The sequence below is a fragment of the Balaenoptera acutorostrata genome, chromosome 4, assembly GCF_949987535.1.
Source record: "Balaenoptera acutorostrata chromosome 4, mBalAcu1.1, whole genome shotgun sequence".
Taxonomy (NCBI): Eukaryota; Metazoa; Chordata; class Mammalia; order Artiodactyla; family Balaenopteridae; genus Balaenoptera; species Balaenoptera acutorostrata.
In genome coordinates this window covers 138,387,425-138,415,423 of record NC_080067.1, presented here as the reverse complement: position 1 = coordinate 138,415,423, position 27,999 = coordinate 138,387,425, and the positions used below count along the sequence as shown (strand labels likewise).

At 42.2% G+C, this 27,999-nt stretch overlaps 1 protein-coding gene across 8 annotated transcripts in view; it reads left to right on the top strand.

Moving 5' to 3' along the window:
• Positions 1-27,999, top strand: part of TIAM1 (TIAM Rac1 associated GEF 1) — a 407,741-nt gene that overhangs the window by 248,923 nt on the left and 130,819 nt on the right. For all 8 annotated transcript variants that reach the window (XM_057545316.1, XM_028166880.2, XM_057545319.1 and 5 more), the window contains 2 exons: positions 13,845-14,022; positions 23,830-24,806. In XM_057545316.1, coding sequence (XP_057401299.1) covers positions 23,841-24,806 — 966 coding nt within the window. In that variant the 5' untranslated portion in view covers positions 13,845-14,022; positions 23,830-23,840. The remainder of the gene's footprint in view (positions 1-13,844; positions 14,023-23,829; positions 24,807-27,999) is intronic.

The following is a 27,999-nucleotide window of genomic DNA, read 5'->3' as shown; positions in this document are numbered from 1 at the left end:
CGTCCTTCCTTCCTCCCTCCCTCCCTCCCTCCCTGTATTTTTTAGATGTGATTTAGCATTTAAATCAGACATTGAGTAAAGCAGATTATCCCCCCATAATGTAAATGGGCCTCATTCAATCACTTGAAGGCCTTAAAAGTAGACTAAGGTCCTCTAGAAGGAAGTGATTCTACTCCAGATGACTTTGAACTCAAGACAGCAACATCAACTCTTCCCTGGGTCTCCAGTCTGCTGGTTTGCCCTGCAGATTGTGGATTTGCCAGACCTTACAATCTCATGAGCCAATGCCTTAAAATACTTATCCATCCATCCGTCCGTCCATCGATGCTTCCATATCCTGTTGGTTTAGTTTCTCTGGAGAACCTTGACTAATACAGGGGCCATGTGCCATGGAACCATGTGATAAAAAGTAATGAGCTGTGGTCCCTTCTCTCATGGAACTTGTGATCCTACAAGAGGAGACGGATTAAGACAGGTATTCAAATAACTGATAACTGCGGGGATTCAGAAGAGAAAAGTGATGAAGAATATCTTGGAAGAACAGAGCTTTGTAAAAGTTTTCAATAAAACACTCCATAAAAAGGGAATTAGTCTCTAACCACTCCATGTGCCATTTTATTTTGGGGGGAAGATGGGTATTTCATCTTAGAAAATCACATACGTTTAAAATTTTATTCCATTATCAGTCTGCACCAACACCCCTGCTCTCCTTAACCTTCTGAGTAAATCTTTGAGTAAAACTGACTCTTCTGAAAGTTGTTCCTTTAGTCCTGTGGCTCTTGTCTCTGCTGGGTGTGCCAGGGGTGTTTGTACATCATCTAGCAGTGCAGGGGTTGACGTGGCGGCATTCTTGAAGGACACTGAATGCATCTTGAGTGTGCGTTAGTTTGATTTTGCAGTGATGTACACGTAGAGTGGTTTGGGCAGAAAAGATAGATATTAGTGATGGGGATTAAAGGCAAGAAGACTTGCATTAAAAGGATTAAGAATGGGGGACAGGGTAGATATAGAAGATACTTTAGGGACCTTGGAGAAAGAAAAGGGGAAGAAGGAGAATATGGAAAGAAAGAAATGAACATTGATGAAACCCTAACTAAATACCAATGAAGGATGTCTTCACACACGCTGCCTCACTTCATCTCCAGCACAAATCTACAAGGGGGATTTCCTATTTTGCAGATGGAGAAAGTGGTCCCTAGGGATGGTAAGTGACTCACTCAAGGTCACGGGGACATTGAATGGCAGATGAAGACTAGCTCTGACTGCATCCAGACTCCCTGTTGCATTTATAAATCTGGCTGCCTTCTGGGAGGGATCATAAGTGTGGAAAGTTTTGAGCCTGAATGGTGTGTCAAATTTGAGCAATCAGTGGGGTAGCCATATGGAGGTGTCCAGAGGAGCTTAGAAAGAGGGATTTGTGCTGAAGACCGAGATTTAGGTAGATGACGGTGTAGAAGGAAGTAAGTAAGTTTGTTAAAGAGAAAAGTACTCCATCTGGAGAGCTAGGTAGAAGGCTGTGGCAGAAAATACAGTTAGGGTGAGAGATGCAGTTGAGAAGTATAAGGGCATGGATGGAATCCAAGGGGAGGGAGCATTTTTTTTTGGAGTGGGGGCAGATTAGCAGGGTCGGATGCTGATGGGAGGCCCCTAGTGAGAGGTCCTTTTGTCACCTGGATTGGAAGCTGGAGAGAGAGGGGAGTTGGGGGGTGGGGGAGAGAGAGAGAAAGAGAGAGAGGATTTCTTCCAGAAGAGGAAACCGTTTTTTCCCACCTATGAGGATCAAAATTGTTTTCAAAAATCTTTTGTTAAATGATTTTTCTCTTTGTGTTACTGTTAGCCTTTATTCTTCCAGACTATGTAACTGAAATTTCTTGGCTACTTATCCTGGCTGTGTCTGAGATTACCCACACTGAACAATGCAGCAATGGTTGGAAATGTGTTTTTGCTTACTGCTTCTTGGCCAGTCATTGTATTGTCTTCCAGTGGTTGGGGATGAGGAAGTTGCAAAGAGTCCTTCCTCTTTATATCATTTTCTTTTTCTGCATATGGCATGGTTTTATTAACGACTGGTGAAGGGTTATTGATTACTGCCTTGATTGCAAAAACACAATTTAATGGCCCCTCTAGAGCTAGTGCTGTCAGCAGATAATTTCAGAGCAGCCTAAGGTTTTCAGCATGTGTCTACCGACCTGGTCTTCTGAATGGTGATATTCCCCTCTTGAAGATTCTGGGAGATTTTGACAGTGATGTTATGTTGCTTCACAGTAAGCCCGAGATGTAGGTAAAGTTAAAGAGGCATTCCTATGAGTTTTCCATTAACTGTCTTTCCTTATTTTTTCTTAGTTTCCAGACTGGTTTTCTCTGTCCTAGAACAGTGGTCTTTAATATTGGATATATGTGCAAGATGATTTCATTAGGGTGTGGGAAGGAAATTTCAGAATTTGTATTTCTCTCCCTGTTATGCATTTAAATTTCTGTGTATTTCTGTTCAGTTCAAATACATTATGCACATTATAAACATATACAGAAATTGAAAATGTACATAATTTATTTGAACAGTAGCCCATACATGTAATTTATACATTGATTAAATAAGTGACAGCACACACTCATTCTGTTTTGGGTGAGCATGCTTGGAACGATTTTATTGAATGGGGATTCCCATAAAACCATTTGCACACTGGTGCCCTGGACAGGAGTGTCCTCATTAATTCTTAGAAGGCAGGGTCTGGTGTCTTTCGCTCGCCTTGTGTGTGGCCTCAAGGATATTACTTGGCAATGAATGTCAAGCTTTTAAAGCTAGTTGCTATCATACAAGGAACAGATTTGCTTTGTGACTGTGTGTATCGGTTTTTCTGCTCCGGCATTTTGATGTACTACTGTTTCAGAAATGTTCCCATAACCTCCCAGGAACTGTCTTTGTGTTGAAGAGGTTGATTATCCGCTTATGACTTTAGGGAGGGGCGTATGTGCTTTGTTTGATTTTTTTTTTTTTCCCTTCTGCTTTTAAAAATCCAGTGTGCAATGACTTTGGCTGCTTTTTATTTTTCTCCCAATTTGTTACTTGGCTAGGATGAATGTTAGTTGTTATTTAACCAAAAAGATCTTGTACCAGTCTTTAAAGTAAGAATTGGTTTTCCATCTTGCATTTCTGGGGTTAATCTCAGTGGCACTTTTTGCCTTAATCGCATCACCTGTTTACTGTAAAAAGAATGCCCAGCAGAGAGACTCTCATGGTGGTTTCCATTATAATACTTACAGGTTTTGACTTAAGCAAGTTAAAAAAATGTGGAGTTCTTTTCAAGTATAGGGACCATAGAAATTTCCGGACCATCCTCTTTATTTTATTTATTTATTTTTAATACATTTATTTTATTTATTTATTTTTAATACATTTATTTTATTTATTTATTTTTGGCTGTGTTGAGTCTTCATTGCTGCACATGGGCTTTCTCTAGTTGCGGCGAGCGGGGGCTACTCTTCGTTGTGGTGTGCAGGCTTCTCATTGCGGTGGCTTCTCTTGTTGTGGAGCACGGGCTCTAGGTGTGCGGGCTTCAGTAGTTGTGGCGCACGGGCTCAGTAGTTGTGACGCACGGGCCCAGTTGCTCCATGGCATGTGGATCTTCCCTGACCAGGGATCAAACCCGTGTCCCCTGCATTGGCAGGTGGATTCTTAACCATTGCGCCACCAGGGAAGTCCCCATCCTCTTAATTTTAAAGAGAATGGACGGTCAGGAAGGTTAGATCGAGTTCCTTGTGGCCCCATAGTTAGTGCATGTCTTTCCTGCCATCTCTCTGTCCCCATTGCCATGTGCCCCACTCCTACCGTCCCTATCATGGTCACTAGCAGAGCATAACTAACTCAGAGCATTGCCTGAAATCTGCCTGGTGTTGCACAGCTGTCAACTTCTCATTTCACCCGCTCACAGAAAGGTGAAGTGATTGTCCTTAACTGCTACCTTTCTTTGAAGTGGTGCTCAGGCACACTTATTTATACACTGCAGGTGCATTCCACTGTGGTGGTTGGTACAGCTTTGGAACATCAGCCTTGCGGTCAGTGATCTTATTTATTACCCCCATCCCAAGGTGTGAGTAAGGGGCATAGTGGGTGTTCCTGTGGCCCTAGGGAGTTTTGGGAGCTGAACTCAAAGCTGATTTACATTTTAACTTTGTGGCACCAAACCTGAGGCATCAAGCTTTTATTTTTGTGTTAAATTGTCAATGCTATTTAATCCATTTATTATTACAGGTCTTGACTTAGTCAATAAAAGTGTAGTTGAGATAGTGTTTTTAACTTGTGGCCTCTCACAGGTTATCAGATGTGTGGTTTTTGTTGTTGTTGTTTTGTTTTGCTGTTAAGTTCTTTGATTATACAGTTGGCCAATATTTGCATCTCCATTTTGATATCCTTCCTGATCTAAGCATTTTGGGAGGGTATTCTTCCTTCCTTCCTTCCTTCTTTTCTACCTTCTTTCCTTCCTTCCTTCCTTCCTTTGTGCTGAGGCCTTGAGTGGAATGGACACCAAATTTCCAGTAGGATTGCTGCCAGTGAATTTTGGCCTCTCAGGCATAAGACTTTTGAATTGGATGCACCATTTGACATCACAGTGGAAGGTGTTATTATCACCTTCTGTTCTGTCGGTTACCAAACTGGAAATGCCAGAGGTGTCTCTCCCTTCTTTTTCTCCTTTCCTCCTTATTTCTCACAGGTGTATGTGTGGACACCAAGTTCTGGTGACTCTACCTGCTCACTCATAGAACAGAGTGACGGAACAGTGGGACACAGGAGAGGCTTATTACCCCAAGGCTCTCACTGTCCAAGTGAAGGCCACCTTATCTCCTCCAGGCACTGCCTGATGGGTTGGTTGCAACAAGCCTCCACCTTCTCTTTCACGTTACCCCAGGGGATGTGGAGGGATTGGGGGGAGAAAATGTTCGATCATGTAACTCCCCTAATCAAATCCCGTCACAGACTCCATCGCACATAATCATGTCTAATTTCCCTGTGTAGCATCTGTAACCCCACCCCATCTCTTTAAAGACCTCATCACTTCCAGCTCTTTTCCATGCACTTACTTCTCTACAACGTTGGACTGATGCTTTCATTCCTCAGAGCCTTTGCTCTTTTCCTGGAATGCTCTGCCCTTCTTTTTTACAAACTCTCTCTTATCCCTGTTCATTTCCTCCCATACTCACAAGCCAAGCCAAATCTGATGAACCCTTCAGGACCAGATTTGACTGATAGTTTCCCCTGGCAGAATTAGTCTGTTTTTTCCCATCATCCACTATTTTTAAAAAATTAATTAAGTTTTTAATTGAAGTATAGTTGATTTACAGTGTTTCAGGTATATAGCGAAGTGATTCAGTTATACATATATGTATAATTTTTTTCAGATTCTTTCCCATTATTGGTTATTACAAGATAGTGAATATATTTCCCTGTACTATACAGTAGATCCTTGTTGTTTATTTTATATATAGTAATGTATATCTGTTCATCCCAAATTCCCAACTTATCCCTCCCTGTCCCCCCATCATTCCCTATTAATAAGGCTAGATTAGCTTTTACAGCCCTGTCTCAGAGTGGATAAGTGTCCATCATTTTCTTAGGCTGCGGGCACCGTAAGGAAACGGTCTATTTCCTCATCGCAGACATAAAGTAGGTGCTCAATAAATATTGTTTGAGTTGAACTGAATTGGTAACAATCAGTAAAGTTCTTATGTCGACACTCTGCTTTACCCAAATAATTCACAAGCAGTTTTTAGATAGTCATAACTGTTTAAAAATCTATTTTTATATCCCCTCTTTCATAACATGCTAACCATTGTAAGACACACCCCTCTTTTATGTACCACCAAGCAAGAAAGAAAATGGTGCCGATTTCTATCACACCGTTGTGATTGTGAGATAGTATATTCAACTTCAGAGACCTTCAACATGAAAAATCTGTTTCTTAGAGTCAATGAAATAAGGAATTGTCTTTTACCTGTTAGAGCTTGTAGTCTTAAATATATAACTTCAAAACAATTTGAATTGATTTGCAAGTGCGAAATTTAAGTCATTTTAAAAGGTTTTTCCATTTTAAAATGAGGAGAGAGTGAAGGAGCATTTTAGGCTAAGTACCCAGGGATTGACTTGGGAAATAGTGTTTTGTCACTCTGTCTTATGACTGAGCCTTAGTCTTTTTCTTTGAAAAGATGAAGACTTGCAGGTAAAGAATCACTCCTATTTTGAAAATCCTTGGAATTCCTTTAAAATTTTTGTAAAAATTATTTTATTTGACTTTGAAGATTCTTTGCTGCACTGAAATTTGATTAAAATCCTATCTTCTCACCTAAACACATATCAAGATTAATGTCCCCCTAGCAATGGTGTTACATGGGGCCCCATTACAGCTTCACTTTTTAAGTTGGGCAGCTGTGTTTTCCACCTGTCATATTTGCTCATTGACTTGTGGTTATTAAATCAACTTGCTAATCAGATATTCACATGTAGGTAGAAACTTAACATTTCTAGCTTTTCTTAATGATTGGTTCAGTAATCTATATTTTAAAAAAATAATGGTCGTTTGTTTTTCACTATCTAATACATTCCTATATAGCGTACTATTTCAATTTAAGATTTTTTTCCCGTTTTACTGAGAAATAACTGACAAACATCACTGTATAAGTGTAAGGCATAGAGCATGATGGTTTGATTTATGTATATTGTGACATGATTAAGATTTAATTTAAATTGACACAATGAAGATATGTAATAAGTTTTCAAATGGATGTATGGTCAACTTTTCAAATTTTTGGTACATGCAATGCAACCTGTATTTCTTTTTTTTTTTTTTTTTTTCAACCTGTATTTCTTAACAACATTTCTAGCTTTTCTTCCTTCCTCTTCATCCTTGGTATCTGGATTACCCAGTTCTCTCTTAAACCATTTTCTCCTAGAGAAGTTTGCCATCTTGTACATACCTTCCACCAACACAAGTACCACAGTGGTGGGAACAGAACCAAGGAGGACGTACCAGGTGTCCAGGGGGAGTGATTCCTTCTGATGGGCCCTTTAGCCTCAGAGCATAAAGGACCAACAGTGTGGATTCAGTGCACCCCAGCCTGGTGGCCCTTCCAGAGGGACTTGTGATATCTCCTCTGTCATCCTCTATGACAAAGGCAGTCCCAGCCCTCCTTGCTGGCAGGCAAGAGTTGCCACACCGGCCACCTGCATGCATGGCCTCACTCCAGGGAGCTCTTGTCTGACTCACAGAGTGACCCTCCCTTTCTGAGTGGGAAAGGCAGCTCCGGGCCAGGGAGCTCTGCCTCGTGTGGTGGCGAAGGAATGAAATTGCCAGGATGACCAAGTCCTGCTCTGCTTGCCAGTGAAGGAAAAGGACTCCTTGACATCCTGACTGTATTTTGGGCTGAAGGACTTCCTTCTTGGCTGCATGATGAGAGAACAGGTGAAGGGAAAGACCAGGTTGCAGGGGCTGGAGACCATCATGGAAGTTGCAAGCTGCAATTTCATACTTTCGGGTCACATGGGCGAGCCCGGAGCAAGTCTTAGAGGCGGGCAGCAGCTGCGGGTCTGAGCATCCCTTCTTTTCTGGTACACTTCCTCTCCAGGGCTCCCACAAGGCCAAGGCCGTGTCCTTTAGAATGGAGACTCCCCTGTCTGCCTTCCAGGTTCGGCCTCAGCCTTGGATAGCCAGAGGAAATGAGAACCAAATTCCTTTCCTTGAGCTTCAGTCTTTGACGGTGAAAGAGGAGCTGCCCCCAGCCAGTCCGTGTGGTGTCTCAGGAAATGAGGCTCTTCCTGAGCCCAGTGAGGCTCCTGCAGCTGATGTGGGGGTGGGAAGCAGGTCTGCTGAAGGGAGGACACCTGGGTGACTCGAGTCTGGAAGAGATGCTGTTGGGTAATGCGATCGTGTTTTGAAATCTCTTCTAAACTAAGGCATTGTTATATTTTCGAGAAGATTATTCTGAAGTGCAGTTGAAAGATTATACACTCTCTTGTGTTTCACAGGAGTTATGGAAGCAGCTGCAGCAGAGTATCATCCCCTCCCACTGTCCTCTGTGGACACCTGGATACCCTAGTTCCCTCACTAGGAACTCTGTTAACTTAAGCCACAACAGACTTCAGCATCAGAAGTTAATTGCAGTCAGCTCCATTTCCATTTTCTTTTGAGATCAGTTGTTCCATTCTCTCTTACAATGCCATGGGCGTGCGTTTTCGATGTGACTCAGACTTGAAATTGATCCGGGAGCCCAGAGCTGAACTCTCACATCGTATGGTCACTATGCTTGGAATGGTGGGTGGAATTCTCAAGAGTTCAGTAGCTTCATGGCTTCTGAGTAGGAGTGATGCTTCTTAGAATTTTGAAAAATTACATGATTCTCGTGGTCTGTCCTGAAAAAAACCCCATTAAATCCATTTCACTAAGCTGGGGCCTCCTTTGAGCCCTTTTTAGAGCCAAGCGGCGGGGGGTGTTTGGGAGATTTGATGGCCAGCTCTGTAACACTGCCCTTTGGGACTGGTGGTTTCCAAACACTTCGTAGTGAATGATGCAATGCTGGAGTTGAGTTGTATGCATTGGCATTTGTCAGTGTCCAAGTATAGTTGCAAGACAATAAACACCAAGAACCTGGGGAAACTAAAGAGTAGTATTTTGGTCTAAAGCCACTTACATGATGCCAGTCAGATAGTAAGCATTCCCTAAATGGTAGATCTCCCTGAGTTGGGGGAAGAATATATTACTTCACTTTGAAATGCACTGACTTGACTCCTATGAAATACAGTCATGTCTGTTCCAGCTGAACCCGTTGGTTAAGTATTGCCAAAGAGTCACTGTTCTAAAGTTGAAATTATCAATTTAGTAGAAATTTCTTGACTTAACTTAGCTAGCTTAAGAATATCGATTCTATGAACGTTTCCTCACTTAGTTACCTTGGGATGCATTTGGATATGCTAAGAAGTCGCATTGCTCAAAATCAGGGCAGTCTTTGGATAGGGGAACTTTCAGGAATTTTGTTTGGCTGATTTGGGTGTCTGTTTTTACTTGCCTTGAAAAACATGGTTGGGCTAAAACCATTTCATCCATGCTTTAGGGAATAGGAATTTGGAAGCCCTGTCTAGCTCATTCATCTGTGCTGAGGGATCATCTTTCATGGAGAATGCTGGTCCTGCTCCAGGGCCCTCAGTGGTCACGTGGTTTACCTGAGAGAGAAGGTGGGTACCTCTCCTCTGTGCAGGAGTCCGTGTCACAGTCTCAGTTTTTACACAAGCCGGACAAGCTCACCCCTGATGGAACTGTCCCTTTATGCCAGGTGAGGTATGGCCGTCTGGTAGCACAACCCAGCTACCCGTGGGCATCGAGCCAGAGAGCTCCATCTCACTCGTGCTTACCACCCCTCAGCCCAACACTCTCTGGAGAGCAAGCAAGTATTTAAAGAGATCTTCCTGGAGGGTAAGCAGCCTCTCTACCACTCAGCAGGGTCATACCTCTTCAGACCTCCTGTCCCTGAACTGTGATTTTTTTTCTTTAATCAATTAGGAAGACAAGAATCAGCCATATGAAACTTGTCACTGAGCTCATGTGAAAGGATGTGGTTCAAAAAACGTGGCTCGTTGTATCACAGTGGCCTCAAAGGACCACTGGTGGAAATTCCTGTCTGATCTTAGTACCCAGAACATTTGTCCTTCTTCTGAGCAATTGATTAGGACGTTGTGAATTTTACAACTGCCCTGTTTTCTCTATCTGAGTTGGCTGTTACAAAAGCTTGCTGTCAAACTGAGCCAGCTGGGTAGATTGATAGGGTCTGCATTGTTACCTTGCTTCTGCCCCCCTTCACTTTGTCTTAACCTTTGGATTCCTTTTATTTTTCCAGTAATAATTTCTCCTATTCTATTTTAGATAATGTGTCTTTGGAAGTCACTCCTGAGTCCTTTTTTTTCTTTTTTTTTGGCTGCATTGGGTCTTCATTGCTGCGCGCTGGCTTTCGCTAGTTGTGGTGAACAGGGGCTACTCTTTGTTGTGGTGCACGGGCTTCTCGTTGCAGTGGCTTCTCTTGTTGCAGAGCATGGGCTCTAGGTGTGCGGGCTTCAGTAGTTGCAGCATGTGGGCTTCAGTAGTTGTGGCACGTAGGCTCAGTAGTTGTGGCACGCAGGCTCTAGGACGCATGGGCTTCAGTAGTTGTGATGCACGGACTTAGTTGCTCAGCAGCATGTGGAATCTTCCCAGACCAGGGATTGAACCCGTTTCCCCTGCATTGGCAGGCGGATTCCCAACCGCTCTGCCACCAGGAAAGTCCCCTGAGTCCTTTATTGAATATAATAATGGTTAAAATCACAAGTAAAGAAAATGACTGATGAATTTTCTTTAACATTAATTTCTGAACCATTAAAAAATTTCCAGTGTCCTAGATTCATCCATCTGTCTGTTCACCCAAGGCTGATTTTTGGACTAAATATGAATACTAAAATCTAAATTCTGCCGGTGGTTATTGCATATAAGAAATATTAAGGATTTCTGACTTGTTCAGGATTTAGATCTAACACTACTACTCCCAGCCCACTTTAAGGTTCAGGGTAAGGGGGAAACTTTCTGATTCTCATTAACTCAGTAGTATGAAACACTTTTGGGCACTAAATCATGATGAACAGCATAAGAATTAACATACTTTTTTAGTCCTTTATAGTGTTTTGTTTTGATTCTCTAATTTCTGTCTTATAACAACCTTTTCAGGTAGGTGTTAAGTAAAGTAGATAATATTACACATCGTTATTTTTCCTGCTAAGTTTCAGAATGGGTAGTTTACTTACCCAAGGTCACATAAGTTAGTAAGTAATAGAGCCTGGTATACGAACTTAGGTATTTTGAGGGCAAGTACAATATCCTTTTCTCTATACACTTTGATTCCTGGAACTTGCAAACACTTAAAAGTGACAGGATGCCTCTTATGACTGTTTTCTAAAGGTGAAAAAGAAAGTTCTGGTGAGGCAGACGTTGTAGGAAAAGCCATGGATTAACTGCCATGGGCACCGTATTTCTGACAGTTGTCATATTTTCATCTCGCATGAGACTGTCGGGTTGGAGTGATGGGACTTCTGAACCTTGTCTATTTTTGAGGTATTTGAAGACTGGGATTCGTTTTGGTAATTCCTTCCCCTCCTCCAGCTCACACACTTCCCTGTGAAAACTGGTTATTTGACACCTGACACAGAAATTGATTATACGGGTTGAGATGAATCTGAGTGAGACTGTAAAACTCGGCACATTTATTGTTCACTTCACTAGGGGTCATCTTAATGTAGTGCAGACCATCCTCCTGGTCCTGCCAGATTTTGTCAGTGTGGTTTGTGTGTGTGCGTGAGCTGTGGCTAATGGAGTCAATCACATCTTCCAGCTGGATTAATGAATTTCCCTATTGTCTCACAACACATTTAAGGCGACCAGTTTCAACGTAGAAGATAGACCAGTTTCAGCGAGTTAGGTACCATGTTTTAAGGAAGCCCCCATAATAGTGGTCCTTCTGTAGCATCCTCCTTATCGTTTACAAATGTCGAATAATAGTGGAAATAATCGCTGATATTTATTGAGAACTGACCAAGGGGTAGGCACTAAGCTAATTATGTAACATAGATGATCTCATTTAATGCTTGTATCAACAGAATGGCTTAGGAACTCTTATCCCCATTTGTAGAGGGATAAATTGATATTTAGAGTTTGCCTCAAATCACCTTGTAAGTAAGTGGCAAGGCTGTGTTTTGACCTGATGCCTGTAGTGGGACTCTAGGCTTGAACTCCCAACACCGAGTTTGGTGCTTAGCTGCCTCCCGTTGAAGTTGAATTCTTTGCAGCTCTTAAAGAAAACCTGGAGTCCTGGTGGTCCTTGGGTTGCCATGGTGTACGTTCACAAGGCCATGGAGGAGTTAACCCACTGTGAGCACTCGATACACACTGAGTGCTTGATGACACATTGCAACCTTAGGATATTTGCTGATTGCAAAGAACAGCTATGTGTCTCTTCATCCATCTGTATCAGGGGTCAGTTCCACAGCCAGGCTCACAGGTAAAAATTTTTTTCCCACCAAAATCAGAAAAAAAAAATTATACCAAATAAACTGAGTTTTGTTTTCCTGCATGTTTTATAAATCATGCCTGGTAACTTTCACTTTCTTCCCCATGTAGTTTTTCTGCTCAGGGGTTAGAAGACTATAATAGAGAAGCATTTTAATTCTGGTAGTAGAATATGTACTTTTTTTTTTAAGTATAAAAAAATGCGTTATCAGCCTCCGTTGTGCAGGTGGAGGACAGCCGCCTGCAGGCCCGGTTTGCCAGCAAGAAACCAGCCTTGCAAATTATTGGCAGCTGGCACTGTAATGAGTCCATTTCAATATAAATGGGCTGTTGCTTATTAATTTCTGCCAGTTCCTAAGCAATTCAGGAACCGCTTTGAAAATGTGAAACTTTGCAGAGAACAGCTTAAGGAGGATGCCTGGGAAAAGAGAGGGAACAGGACAGCAGTGGGAGAATTACGGAAAGGACATGGATTGTAGGGTCAGAATGGGGTATTGCTGAGAACTCTTGCCCCTCTCCTGGCAAGCGTGAGTCACCAAGTTCACGGTGAAATAGCACGTTTTCCAAGATAGAACTGTAACTTCACTTACTGTGCTGTTCTCTACGGATGTATATATTTATTTATTTACTGTCTTGGTGTGGCTGCCTTCTACACCAGGAGGCAGTTTTCTCCGTGGTCCTGTGCAAACTGTTTGTCATCTCGGGTTCCCACCTTTATTTCTTTCTTTCTTTTTGGCTGCGTTGGGTCTTCCTTGCTGACCGTGGACTTTCTCTAGTTGCGGCGAGCGGGGCTGATCTTTGTTGCGGTGCGCGGGCTTCTCATTGCAGTGGCTTCTCTTGTTGCAGAGCACAGGCTCTAGGCGCACGGACTTCAGTAGTTGTGGCACGCGGGCTCAGTAGTTGTGGCACGCGGGCTCAGTAGTTGTGGCTTGCGGGCTCTAGAGCGCAGGCTCAGTAGCTGTGGTGCGTGGGCTTAGTTGCTCCGCGGCATGTGGGATCTTCCCGGTCCAGGGCTCGAACCCGTGTCCCCTGCATTGGCAGGCGGATTCTTAACCACTGCGCCACCAGGGAAGTCCTCGGGTTCCCACCTTGATGAAGCCACCAGCAATAGGTACCAACTGTGGGCAGCCCCACAGAGGAATGGTCAGTAGGAGAGGAATGAGGGAAGCCACCCCAAGGAAGCCCTCGAGGCTTTCTCCTGTCTTAGTATCTGCAGTCTCACCTCAGAAGGCAGGCTTTAGAAAAAAAAGACCATTAATACTGCTTGTTTGTGGAGCTTATTTTGAAAACATGTATATGATGAGAAGGTCTATGTACTGAATTTGGTCTTTTGTTTAACTGTGTTTTAGCATTTTCTTCAACTTCTCTGGTAAATATAGCTCTGCTTGGAGAAAAACTGAGATGCCCTTGTTTCCTTTCATTCATCTCTGTTGAGACTTTTTAAACATTAAGAGGGAACCGTGGACACCATTTCCCAGTAACCTGTTTCTGTTATGCGATACCTTCATCTTTAGAGATTAACGGTTAAAATGATAAAATAACTGAGTTTGTCAGGCTGTTTATTACCGTGAATGTAAATATGCTTGTGCTTATTGATTTATCTGATTATGCCTGTTATTTTATACCTGTAGCTAAATGTGGCATTGTTCAATTTGGGGGGGATGGTATTTCACACAGAATGGATGTTGGAGACTTTACGTAAATGGGCTCGATGGAAAATTCCTGTTTCCTGTGTTCTGGCTAACCATTTGCTTTCTCTTCTTCTGTCCTCTCCAGGTTTTGGGGACGTTCTCATAGACTCAGGTGAGACTGTGATGGCCACCCCGTGGGGCCAGTGCTGATACGTTTCCCAGCCTCAGTCATTGTTCATCCTGACGTCATTTCCAATCTCAATATCTAAATGCCACAGTGCTCTTGGGGCAAGTTGGGCTGGGAACCACTGTTGCCTTGTAAGGTAAGTTTGTGTATGTGTATTTGAGCCTGTGTATATCCCCATGAATTAATGATGACGCCCCAGAGGTGGTGAGACAGATACATTTTAGCAGAATTGGCATTGCTGTGTTGTATGTAGCTTGTGGAAAAAAAGAATTTGGAGTCACTTTTTTGGATTAAGGTTACACCCATCTAACAAGTCAAAAGTATTAGCATTAAAACTAAAAAAAAAAAAGAAAAAAGAAAAAGCAGGTACCTGTCTTTTTCCCCCAGTGAATTGCCCTCAGGATCTTTTAAATTTATTCCTGAGCTTTGCCATCTTTAGATGGGATTATGTTTGAAAAAAGGCAATCCCAGCTTCAAAATCTTACTTCAAAACAATGATATATTTTGTTTCTAGTTTGGATAATCTTTTAAAAAGCAAAATAAATACAGTCAAAATAATAATCTTTCTAAATCAAAGATCATCTTTTATTTGTTGCAGAACTTTCCTGTTTAGTCTCCTGTGTTAGGGGTATTTGTGTGTGACTTGGCAAAACGCTTTTCATGGGTTTGTAAAGATTTAGCAAAAACTTTGAGAACTTTGTCTCAGTTTAATCTTAGCTCTTTCCCCCCTACCCCCCTATCCTGTCTTCAGGCTCAGCCTCCAGTAGGAAAAAAACAGGCTTGAAACCAAGCCCTCCCACTAGAATCTAATTTTAAATTTGCAATCTGTTGTCCTGTGATTTTTGCTTCAAATTTAACTTTGAAATAAATACATTTCATCCTTTCTCTTGCAATTTTGGAGGTCTGTTTTCAAGTCATAGAAGGGTAATCATTACGTTTATTTTAATAAGTTTTTAAATACCTCGGGAAGGGGTGAAAAATTTTATTATTAATAATCATAATTTATATACCTCATTAGACGCCTTATGCTTGGATTTCATAAAGCCCTTACCAGCAAGAGAAACCTTGCTTTAATAGTTAACTTTTGACTTGAACATAAGTTGGGTCATCTTGCGCCCACTAATGGGCTCTAATATTTTATATATATATATATATTTTTATTTTATTTTATTTATTTATTTATGGATGTGTTGGGTCTTTGTTTCTGTGCTAGGGCTTTCTCTAGTTGTGGCGAGCGGGGGCCACTCTTCATCGCGGTGCGCGGGCCTCTCACTGTCGCGGCCTCTCTTGTTGCGGAGCACAGGCTCCGGACGCGCAGGCTCAGTAATTGTGGCTTGCGGGCCCAGTTGCTCTGCGGCATGTGGGATCTTCCCAGACCAGGGCTCGAACTCGTGTCCCCTGCATTGGCAGGCGGATTCTTAACCACTGCGCCACCAGGGAAGCCCAATATTTTATATTTTTGAAATACCCTTATTATAGGCAATCTGAGTGATGAGCGTTCCCATTGAGAAGAGCTGTACGAAAACTTTAATTTATTTAAATGGCCAGTGTAATAACAAGTAAGGCATGGTCCCTGCCATTGGGAGATTATAATAAAATGCGAGGGGTCTACATACAAAGCAAGACAAGTGTGTCAGCGTACAAATAACCATGCCACAGACACAATGTGAGGAGGTCGAGCAAAGTGCCATTGGAGCATAGAGAAAGAGTGATTAAATTCCAGCTCCATAGTATTTTCTTTATCTTAGGTAATTTTCTGGAGCCATCTGTTTTAAGTTTGGGTTTGGTGCTGTTTTATTGTAGCTGTCAGTGCGGTGTCCCCATCCTTACTCTCTTCAATTATCCAAGAAACCTAGGGACTTAAAGCATTTATTTATTTTTTTTCTTTCCTTAAAATGAATTGCAGGTTCAGTGTAGTAACTCTGGAAAATACAATAAACAAAGTATAATTTTGAAAATTAAAATTGCCCATAATCACTCTATCTAGGATAGTAACTTAAAAATATTTTATACGTCTATATATTCTTTCTGTCTCTCTCTCTCTCTCTCTCTCTTTTTTCCTCTCCCTCCCCCTCCGTCTTCCTGTGTGTGTGGTGGCGGGGAGAGGGAGAGAGAGAAAGTAAAATATTGTTAACATTCATAAATTTCTAATCTCCTCAAAGCCAATATCTTGTATGTGAATCTCAAATGTAAGTTTTGACTTGCTGAGAATAAGAAGAGTTTTGCTCCAGAGATGTTTGACCCTAATAGTAGAATTATCTTTTTGATTATCTACCCCTGAACAGGGCAAGCCCTGGCAGGCTGACCCACAAGGCTGGGCTTTGATCAGGTGGAACATTCCTGTTCTTCAGCTAAAGGGTGGGGCATTCTGCTGTCTGTTTGGAGTACTGCTTGAACTTCTGGTCTCATCTAGGGAATTAGACATCCTAAACCATAAAAATATTATTATAACCTCCTTAGATCTCAAGGTGATGAGGTTATTTCTCGTTTCCCTTGTGTCTTCTTCTTTCTCTCCCATTTTTCCCTCTGACTAAAACTAGTACAGGAGTATTTTTCTTTGTTCTCTCTGCCCAGAGACTTTGACCATGGGTGGCTTTCTATTAACTGGAATGTTTTCTCATTCAGTACTAAGAAAACCTCACATTGGCATGATCGAAAAATTCAGCTTACATGTTATATCTTGGATCATACAGGTTTTACCTTTCTTTTTAATTTGTGTTCTACTTCTCCACTCATGTATAATAACTGATGTTCACAGTGATCTTGCATAGATGTTGCAAGCAATTACATTTTTCATTTATTTCAAGAGTGTTTACCTTTACTCAGAGAACTCAGAGAACACAGTTATACAAGTTGCTTTAAAAGTTTGAAAATTCCAACCTCTGGGTCACCTTGGGGTTGGCATCTATTGACTGTCCTTTCCCCTGAGAACTGGTTAGATTTTCCTGGTTCTTTGGAATGCATTGTGGACATTTTGAGTATTATGTTGGGAGAATCTAGGTCCTGTGAAAATCATCTAGAGAATGTTGAATTTTCTTCTTTGCTTTTTTAGCAGGTAATCAACCTGGCTAGGTTCAGATGGCAAGTTCTGTCTGACCTCCTATGGGTGGTGGCTCTCATGTCAGTTCAGTTTTCAAAGCCTTTGCTCTGAGGCTGTAGATTTATTCCACACAGGTGCCACTTGGGAGCTAGACTGGGAGGTGGGCTGTGGTTTATATCATAATTCAGTTCTCAAAGCCTTTGCTGTCTTGCTTTGGGTCAGTCCCAGGTATGTGCATTTGAGGGGTGAGCCTGGGACTTGTGTAGATCTACGTAGCATTAGATGATTTGTTTCCTCCAGCTCTTTTTTTCTCTGAGATCCCTCTCACTCTTTGACTTGCAGGGATCATTATTCTTAGTTTCTTTGGCTAGAATGACAGGGTGTGTCTCAGGAGTTTTTGCTGCCTGTGCCACAGCTGGACTGTGTGCTCACCCTCTATGCAAGGCTGGAAGAGTAAAGTAATAAAAACAAAAATATGGGAAGCTCACTCTTGTTAGAGTGGCTTCTTCCGGTTTTGACTCCCATCCCCAATCCACCTGCTTTTGCTTACTCTTTGGAATTCCTCGGGTAGTTGGTTTTTCCTTTGGTCCAGAGTTTTTAATATTTATCATTGGGAGAAAGATCAGCCGTGGTGTCTTACTTCATCTTGGCTGGCACCCATATTAGCATTTCAGTTTTGTTCACTACTGTGTTAGAGACGGAAGCCCAATCCCTAGTTAATCAACTCTACTTCTCTATTTAATCTCACTATAGACCATTGTTTTGTGTTTACTTTGTATTTCTTGATAATATTATACTAGATAATGCTCAATACATGCTTATTTTTTATTGCCTAATTTGTTGAAAAAGAGGATTCAAAAACATTTCATGTTGAAGAATCCTCACTTTTAAACAAAAATTTCATTTAACCAGAATATTCCAGTTAGTTAAGGCTTTAACTTTTTATTTTGAAATAATTATAGAAATCGTACACAATAAGTATACCCTTAACCTAGTTTCCCCTAATGGTTGCATCTTACATAATTGCAGTAAACTACCAAAGCCAGGAATGTGACATTTTTTTCAGTGTGTGAATACTTCTATATCATTTTCTCACATAAGGCTTAGTAGGCTAATAAGTTTATAAAAGCTGTCCCTGAGAAAGGACCACCTACCAGATGTATGTATGAACCATTCTAATGACTGTACCTTTTTTTTTTTTCTTTTTTTTAAATTGAAGTATAGTTGATTTACAATGTTGTGTTAGTTTTGGGTGTACAGCACAGTGATTCAGTTATACATACATATATATATCTATTCTTTTTCACATTCTTTTCTTTTATAGGTTATGACAAAATACTGAGTATAGTTCCTTGTGCTTTACAGTAGGTCCTTGTTGGTTATCTATTTTATATACAGTAGCATGTATATGTTAATCCAAAACTCCTAATTTATCCCTCCCCCCTTTCCCTTTTGGTAACTGTAAGTTTGTTTTCTATGTCTGTGGGTCTATTTCTATTTTGTAAATAAGTTCATTTGTGTCTTTTTTTTCAGATTCCACATGTAAGCGATATCATATGATATTTGTCTTTCTCTGTCTGATTTACTTCACTTAGTATGATATGGTAATCTCTAGGTCCATTCATGTTGCTGCAAGTGGCATTATTTCATTCTTTTTTATGGCTGAGTAATATTCCATATTGTATGTGTGTGTTTGTGTGTATAGATAGATAGATAAATAAAGGTACAACTTCTTTATCCATTCATCTGTGAATGGACATTTAGGCTGCTTCTATGTCTTGGCTATTGTACATAGTGCTGCCTGTACTTATTGATAAAGTTCCTTAAGATACCTTTTAACTATTTCACTGAGTACAGTAAGCCCCCTACATATGAACGAGTTCCGTTCTGAGAGCACATTCGTAAGTCCAGTTTGTTTGTAAGTCCAACAAAGTTAGCCTAGGTACACACCTAACATAATCGGCTATAGAGTAGTATTTAATTTGATGGGATTTAAAAGAAGTTTCTATGATTACTTGAAAAGTTTAACTCCTCACTTGAAGAGAAAGATCATGGTGTTGGGAAGAATGGGAAAGTCACACTCCCTCTAGTGTCCTTGGTCTCTGGCCCTGAGAATCTTTTGATTTTCTGACATCTTCTACTTTCAGATGACCCCTCCCCATCATGTCAGTATGTCTCCTTTGCCCCCATTTTCTCTGGATCATCTCAGGCTGAGCAGTTCTGCACTGTCTACCCTGACAACGAGGAGAGGTATCCTCTTGATTCTGAACCCCTTTCCTAACTAAACCTCTGAGGGAATAGCTCCAAAAGAGGAAGAATGTGGGGATTAAGTGAAATGAGACAGGAGCAAGACCTTAATTCGCTGCTCAGGTAATTGAAGTTTGGGGAGTACAGTAAAGCAGGGCAAGCTGAAGCCCTCAACTCAGTTCATGGATCAGGGTGATCCCAAACCCAGTGGCCTGGAGTGAGGGACCTGTACTGGTCTGCAGGTGGAAGGGACCCAGAGAACAGCACACAGACTGGAAACCGGTGTGTTGTCTAGGCACTCTGATGTAGAAGAGCTGGCATATTTAAGGCCAATGTGTGTTTTCTCTAGTTCACATTGTGCTAACATTCTCATCTATTTTCTGTTGTAGTTGTATGAATTTGAATGTTTACATTCTAGATTCAAGTTTATTTTGTCATTCATTCATTCATTCAGTATTTTTCCACTGAGCACCTACTGTCTTTCAGGCAGTGTTCTAGGCACTGCGGATACAGCAATAAACAAGACAAGCTAACTTTCAGTCCTACGCCTGAGGCTTAGTTTCTAGTGGGGAAGGATAGAGAATAAAGAAGATAAGTATCTCTTTTCCTGCCCTGCAGATAGGTTCATCAGTATCATTTTTCTAGATTCCATATATATGTGTTAATATACAATATTTGTTTTTCCTCTTTCTGACTTACTTCACTCTGTATGACAGACTCTAGGTTCATCCGCATCACTGCAAGTCACCCAATTTCATTCTTTTTTATGGCTGAGTAATATTCCATTGTATATATGTACCACACGCAGATGAAGAGAATGGACTTGTGGACACAGAAGGGGAAGGGGAGGGTTTGACGAACTGGGAGAGTAGCATTGACATATATACACTACCATGTGTAAAATAGATAGCTAGTGGGAAGCTGCTGTATAGCACAGGGAGCTCAGCTTGGTGCTCTTTGATGACCTAGAAGGGTGGGATGGGGGTGGGTGGGAGGGAGGCTCAAGAGGGAGGGGATATATATATAAAACATATAGCTGACTCACTTTGTTGTACAGCAGAAACTAACACAACATTGTAAAGCAAATATACTCCAAAAAAAAAAAGGTAAGTAAGTGAAACACATTTTTTGTTACAATTATGATAAATGCTAAGGAGGGGGAAAAAAATCAAAGAAGGGGGATAAGAAATGTTGAGTTCTGAGGGTTGTCATTTTGATAGGGATGCCAGGAAAGGCCTTTCTGAGAAGGTGATATTTGAGTCAAGATCGGAACAAGCTGGAAAGAGTGAGCCAGATGTAGATTCCTGAAAACTGGAAGGTTTCAGGCAGAGGAAAGAGCATGAGCAAAGGCCCTGGGGCAGGCCAGGTAGCCAGATCTTAGACCATTGGAAAGAAAGTGTAAGACTTGAGGTTTGAATTCGGAGAACTGTTCCCTATGTTACAGTCTTGCGTACTACTTCCTGCTTAATATCCCTCCCACTAACTACCCCCAGAAAGTGCAAGCTGTTTGGGGCCACTAACATTCTACATAAGGAAATAACTAGTGTAATGAGTTAAAAAATGGTAACATTTTCCAGCTTGCAATCGAGTACCTTTATTCTGACGCTCTGCTTTTCTATTTCTAGCCCAGTTTTTGCATTTCAGCCTGTTCTCCTCCCCCTTAATCTTTCCCCTCTTACCTAGTGACTGTGTGATGATTATGTTGGTAAAGTACTGATCACTACTTTTTGCTTTTGTTACTAAAATGCATGAACATTTATTGACTCATCACGCGTAGAACACTTGTAGTCTCTCTAGAGGCTACAAAAAAAGTGAAAGCCACTTTCTGCCCAAAGTTGCTTCCAGACTCACAGGAACAAACAAAGCCTATGCAAATGTAAAATATAAACCAAGTTTTTTGTTTGTAATAAAAATAAATGATAAGGGTTAAGTAAGAGAGAGCAGGGAGAAATGAAGATGCTGAAAGTAGCTGGCATTTTACATTTGTGTGTGAAAAGGGTTAGGATTTTCAATTCACCAGTGTTCTGGGGGTTGCCCGTGGGACGGGGGTTGTCCCTGAAAGAGGAGATTGTGTCTGTTGTATGCAATAAGCAATTTAAATTTTTCATGCTTATGTTATTTCAGGGTCCCCCACATGGGCCTTCGTGGTTCTCACTGACCTTTTGGGAAGAGCTTTTAAATGAAGGGGTGTTTCAGCAGTCCCTAGAAACATTTTTCTGCTAAGTTGAGTTGCTTCAGACTTCCTGCTGACTCTGCTTAGATCATCCCCTGAGAATTTCTTCTCGGTAGGATTTAAGAGATTTGGCATTCATCTCTAAACTCTAGTTCTAAAGATAAAAATGGCTTCTTTCCTACCTTGGCTGGCTGAAAAGAATCTTGCTACTAAAAATGCTATTAATATAACAGACCCGTCAGAGCAATGCAGGGAGTGCTGTAATTCTTGAAGGTTGGGGCCATTTCCTTTAGGAAACCTCTCCTGAGGCTTTTAACTTGATTGGTTTTCTGTTGGCAGAAACAAGCCTAACCAGAAATTTGTTGTTGAGAATATGCCTGTGAATTTATATTTGCAAACTTTTGATGTATACAGTAGAGGAGGGTACCTCCTAGCACATTTGAGGTGACAGTTTTGCCTTTCTATACCTCAGTTTCTGTCACCATCATTCTTTCCTTCTTTTAACTTTAAATCTATGTGATTCTTAAAATGGGACTGTGGCTAACGCCTGTTCTAAGCTTTTAATTACTTATTGGCAAAACATATAGATACATAGACACATCCAGGTATCTTAATGTACACTTAAAAAAAAAAATCAAGAACCCTGAGAAATTGGTCATGGCCTTTAGCATTACTTTAGATGCTTATTTATTTTACTTGCAAAAATGTAGTACATGATATTCTAAGGAATGTAGATAACACAAGTTATGCATGGACAGTGCATCTTTTCATTTTCCCTACACCAAGTTGAGTTTCTGTGTGTTTTCTTGGCTTCTTAAAGATGTCAGCCAGGGAGGTGTGAACTTATTGCTTTCAAGTGTGCTTGCTACTAGTAAAAGGAAGATTCTCTTTCTTGGAAACGTCACTCTCAGAATCATATGATGTGTAACCTGGTAGGGAATATTCCAGTATGGGAATAGCTCCACATCTGGTGTCTGTATGAATTACTTCTGAACTCATCGGAACATTCAATGGAGGTTTTTCCCTTCCTGTTGCCACAAATTTTATTTCAGTAAAGATGTGCTTATAGGAGTTTAAGCAACCTTTGAGACTGAACAGTGGGATTATAGAGTGGTTCTGGATCAATGTGAATGTATATTATGTTTCAGGGTGTTGCAAACTGTAATGGTTACAATAAATTTGTTCCTGTTTTCTTTCCTCTGGTACCTTTCCCTTTTTTGTTTATTGTATCCCTTCCCTGGCTAGAATGTAAGTTTCATGAGCGTGGGAAATGTGTGTCTTTTGTTGTCTGCTGTATCTCTGGCTTCTAGAATGTGGTAGGTGCTCAGGATATATTTTCTGAATGAACGACTATGTAGATGATTGAAAGAATCAGCTCAGGGAAGTGCCCGGCTACTCTATTTTTCTTCTTTCCTTTCTGGCCATTTCCGTGTGTGTATCTTAAGTGTATACAACTTAACTGGTCTAGAGAAACCTCATTGCTGAGCAAGGAGAATAAGGCTATAAATAGAGTCACACTTGTCAAACTTTGAGGATTTTTCTTTTTCTATTTTCCACTCTGGGTAACAGTCCTCAGACCAATGAGAGAGACTAGAAAAATGTTAAGGAAGGAGTTGAATTAACCTGGGTAGCCCCAAAAGGCTGAATGATATTTAGTGATTTCATCATGTGAATTTCTGTTTGCAGGGCACTCTGTACCAGATTAATGTTCTCAGGTTGGATTTGCTCCCAGAAGTAAACACATTAGTTTGCTGCTAAGCAGGGAGTGGGGTTCCTATTTCATTTTGCCCATCTCCCTCTCCCTATCCCACTTCACACCCCGTACCCGAACCTCCCAATCAGGGTTTTCAGAATGCTGTGGAATTAAGGTAAAAACCCTTTTCCTTCTTGACTTTGATTTATTAGGAAGAGTTGATTGGACTTACATCTTGAGCTTTTCCATTTTTGATTGATTTTGAAGTGTAGATGGAGTCAGAATGAAACAGAAAACGATTGGGAGAGAGGGAGGTTATCCAATGCACCTATGAGTTTTGCTTGGTTTTTTGCAATGTGTAATTTCAAACAGTTACTCGTTTGGCAGACACCTTGCTTTGTACTTTTTAGAGTTTTTAGTTTATGGATAGGCAGAGAGCTTTAAATATACACCTGTAGAGTTTAAGTAGAAGAAGACGACGGTTGCCAGCTCTATGAAAGCAACCCTGTGCCGTGCCCGGTGGGCAGCTACCCTCCGGGCAGAGACAAGTGTAATTCTCGAATGATCTTATTTATGTTCTTATTTCATATCTCCACAGGAGTAATCTCAGTACATGATGTTAGTTCTCAACTGCTACCACGTAAGAGTCCAAGTACCTGCCAGGTGCATATAGGTGCGCTGTTATCTGCCAAGCTGGCTGCCCTCCCTGTGTGCTGAACTCCTCCTGTTAACTGCCTATACCCATTGGATGACTCAATGATTCCCTCCTTTTTTTCTTTCTTTGCTACAGACCATAAAACCATGGGAAACGCAGAAAGTCAAAATGTAGTGCATGAGTTTTATGGAGAAAAGCATGCGAGCCTGGGGCGCAAACACACGTCGCGCTCCCTGCGCCTGTCGCACAAGGCGCGGCGGACCAGGCACGCCTCCTCGGGGAAGGTGATCCACAGGACCTCCGAAGTGACCCCCCGATCCAGCAGCACTCCCAGTATCCCCCAGTCCCTGGCCGAAAATGGCTTGGAGCCCTTCTCCCAAGAAGGCACCCTGGAGGACTTCGGGAGCCCCATCTGGGTGGACCGAGTGGATGTGGGCTTGAGACCCGTGTCTTACACGGATTCTTCCGTCAGTCCCAGCGGAGGCAGCAGCATCGTCCTCGCAGCAGCCTCTGTGCAGAGCATGCCAGACTCGGAGGAGAGCAGGCTTTACGGGCATGACGCTACGTACTTGGCGGAGGGAGGCAGGAGGCAGCATCCCTATATATCCAATGGGCCCACTTTCACGGAGACGGCGAGCTTTAAGAAGAAACGCTCCAAATCTGCAGACATCTGGCGGGAGGACAGCCTGGAATTCTCACTCTCTGATCTGAGCCAAGAACATTTAACAAGCAACGAAGAGATCTTGGGTTCTGCCGAAGAGAAAGACTGCGAGGAGACTCGGGGGATGGAAGCCCCGGCGAGTCCGCGGCAGCTCAGTACCTGTCAACGTGCCAATTCACTGGGGGACTTGTACGCTCCTCAGAAAACCTCCGGGGTGACGGCAGACGGGGGGCGGAGGAGCAAATTTGCAGGCTACTGTCGGAATTTGGTGTCTGATATTCCTGATCTCGCGAACCATAAGATGCCACCGGCTGCTGCCGAAGAGGCTCTTCCGTACAGTAATTATAACACACTTCCCTGTAGGAAATCTCACTGTCTTTCCGAAGGTGCCACCAACCCACAAATGAGCCACAACAACAGCATGCAAGGCAGAAGAGCAAAAACAACTCAGGTAAAGTGACTGGAATCTGTTTCAATATTTTGGAAATGATGCATGACTTTCAGTGCATGATTTTGCTCTTACACGATTCCCATCTTTTAGCCGGGTTTTACCATGTTCCCCTGGCGGGTGCTGCAGCCGATGCCGTTTCTCTGGAGATTCAGCGCTCTTCTGCTTCGCCCCTCTTGCAGTTCTGTGGTGAGGGGGTGGGGATTAAGGAGTAAGCGTAGATGTGTGTCGGGGATGTGATGAGAGTGGGAATAAAGCTGATAAGTTCACGTTGGGAAGCTGCCTCTCCAATTCAGGTCTTCAACAGCATCTCCCTTCTTCTGAACTTCCTTCCTAACGTGGTTCTATCCGTGGACAGATGGGGATGGTGGGGTGTGGACTCTGGGAACTTCTTTCTTCAGTGCCGCAGGTGGGAAGAGGTTAGTCGGCCGCTCGTTGGAGGAGATGTTTCTGATTCAGGGCGGGCTCTGGTCATTTGTCAGCTTCTCTCAGAGGTTGGCAGGCTGACTGCCTTACCAGGAGCCATTTCCATTTCCTGTTCCTTGCAAGGCTGGCCAGCCCTCTCTCTGGAGGGAGGTGTTGCGGAAGGAATAACATGGGTGGCTTCCAGTTTTACGCTGCAGCCAACTAGTTTCTGACCTCGGGCAAACCCTGACTTCTAATTGCTCTTCTGAATCAGTGGGGTAAAGATGCTCGACTCACCTGCTTTGGGGTCCAGGGCATGAAAGAGTGGGTGTGAAAACATTTTTCAAAGATTTAAAACATGTCTTACTTACGAAAGGAAGACCCGTTACCTTAATTAGTAATGATAATTAACGTGGAGATAATAACGTGTCAAGTAATCCTGCATGCCTCCGTCCTTTTCTGGTCCTGCAGTTCCCTGTAGTGGAGTTCTGGGAGTCCTGGCTTGTGTTGAGGATGGGTTGGTAGTTTGCAGGTGGTACTTCAGATCCGGAATCCAGATTGGGCCCATTTGCCTTGAAAGGTGTATTGGCCACCAGGGTGACCAGCGAATACCACTGAGGTCAGCTGGAAAACAGCAGGTGTGCTCTGACCTGGCCAGCAGCCCGATGGTGCTCACCTTTTGGTCTTGCTTCGGTGCAAGTCAAAGTTATTTCGAGGGTTATTTTGAGGCTCAGTTGTCTTGGGGAGGGTGTCTAAATATAATGGGCAGATGGTGGGGAACCTGGGGAGGAGGGCAAAGGAAATTGGCACTAGATTGTCTGTGTTCCTGCCCCAGAGCAAGTTTTTTTGTTTTGTTTTGTTTTGTTTTTAAGTATTCAAAATCTCAGGTTTCTAATTTTATTTTGGAATTTTAAATCCCCGTATACAAGTCATCTGGGGATACAGTTGTTGTTTTTTTTTTTTTTTTTTTTTTTAACCACTGTAGATTTCTGTATTAGAATAATTGAAATTTACTATATATTCCTCTGGGTTGATATAGGTTAAAGGAGTCTGTGTTTGACCTTTTCCTCTTCTTTTTTAAAAAATATTTTAAATTGTGGTAAAAGTACACATAACATTTACCGTCTTGACATTTTTAAGTGTATGGTTGAGGGGTATTAAGTACATTCACACTGTTGTGTACCCTTCATCTTCAGAACTCTTTTCATCTTGTAGAACTGAAATTCTGTCCCCATTAAACAATAGTTCTCTGTTTCCCCCTTTCCCCGGCCCCTGGCAACCACCGTTCTACTTTCTGCCTCAGTGAATTTGGCTCTAGAGACCTTGCAATAGTGGAATCATGTAGTATTTGTCTTTTTGTGACAGACTTATTTCACTTAGGTTGATATCCTCAAGGTTCACACGTTGTAGCGTGTGTCAGAAGCTCCTTCCTTTTTAAGGCTGAATAATATTCCACTGTATGTATATAACACTCCCCCCACCGCCCCCCATTCATCCACTGAAGGACAAGTTTTGCTGATGGTGTCCAAGCCAGGTATCCTGGCTCCACCTCTTCTTACCTGAGTAACTTTGGGCACAATTTTTAAGTCTCTGGAAGCCTTAATTTCTTCATCTGTCAAATGGGAATAATAATAAAGTTTCTGAGAAAATGGAATGTGAAGGCCAGCGCTTGGTACTTTAGAAGCTACCCATAAGGGACAATCTGTAATTTGTTGTAATTTTCATTATTATTAGTGTTGTATGAGTGGAGGACTCAAGGTAGTTTTGTGTTTATATCAAACTTTGTGTTAGAAGCAAAATTATTAAAAAGGCTGATTCTGAGGTTTGAGAAGGTGAGTGTGAATGTTGCATCTAGATGCACTCCTTGAATTTTTATCCATCTCTCTTCTGAAACGAGATTATAATGATAGAAACGACTGAATTACCCCACTGTGGTCCCTCTGCCTACCCTGGCCGGGCTCTTCCTACACTGGCAATTTGACAGGTTGGGACGCAGGTGAGATAGGTGCCCTATTAAAGGGTCACCTGAAAGGCACTGCAGGCTCTGTCCTGTAGACATCGCCAGATTGGCATTGCAGAGCTGATTGGAAGAAATGGTCTCCTGGCCCTCAGCAGTTAAAAGGAACCTCACCTGTGACTGTCACTTTTACCTGGAACAATGCTAAGTTAGCGCACATTCTGTGTAAGATTTGACGGGGTGCCAGGTGGTATTCTGGCTCCCTATCTCCAGGTCTGCAACACTGGGGGACAGTTGGACCTCTGCTTCCCCCCAATCCCCACAGGTGGGGCTGTGAGCCTTTGAGTCATGGCCACCCCCAGAAGAGGGGCAGAGCTGGTATCACTGAAAGCTCTCATGTGTAATTGTTGTACGACATTTCCGTTCTTTGGCTTGTCACCTTCTAGAATTGTTAATATATGAAAGTGAGATCATCTCAATGTGGTGTCTCATAAAGCACTGTGGTAGCTTAATGTAACGCAAAGTGCAACGGACTAGGAATCCTAAGAAGTACGTTTGCATCCCGGCTCACTCCTTACTAAACGGTGACCTTGGGCAAGTCACTCCATCACTGGCTCCTTCTCTGACCAGGGTGAGGGACACCAGCCTCTGACAGGGCCATTAGGAGAACCAAGTGGGATTCCATGCATGGAAGGCTTTTGCAGAGTGTATAAAGTGAACGGAAGTCTTATTTTTGTATCGACTTTGCGTGTTGAGTGAGGATCTTTAATGACTTGAAACAAACCCCAGAATTATGCACAACACTATCCCTCCACCCACACTTCCTAGTCTAAG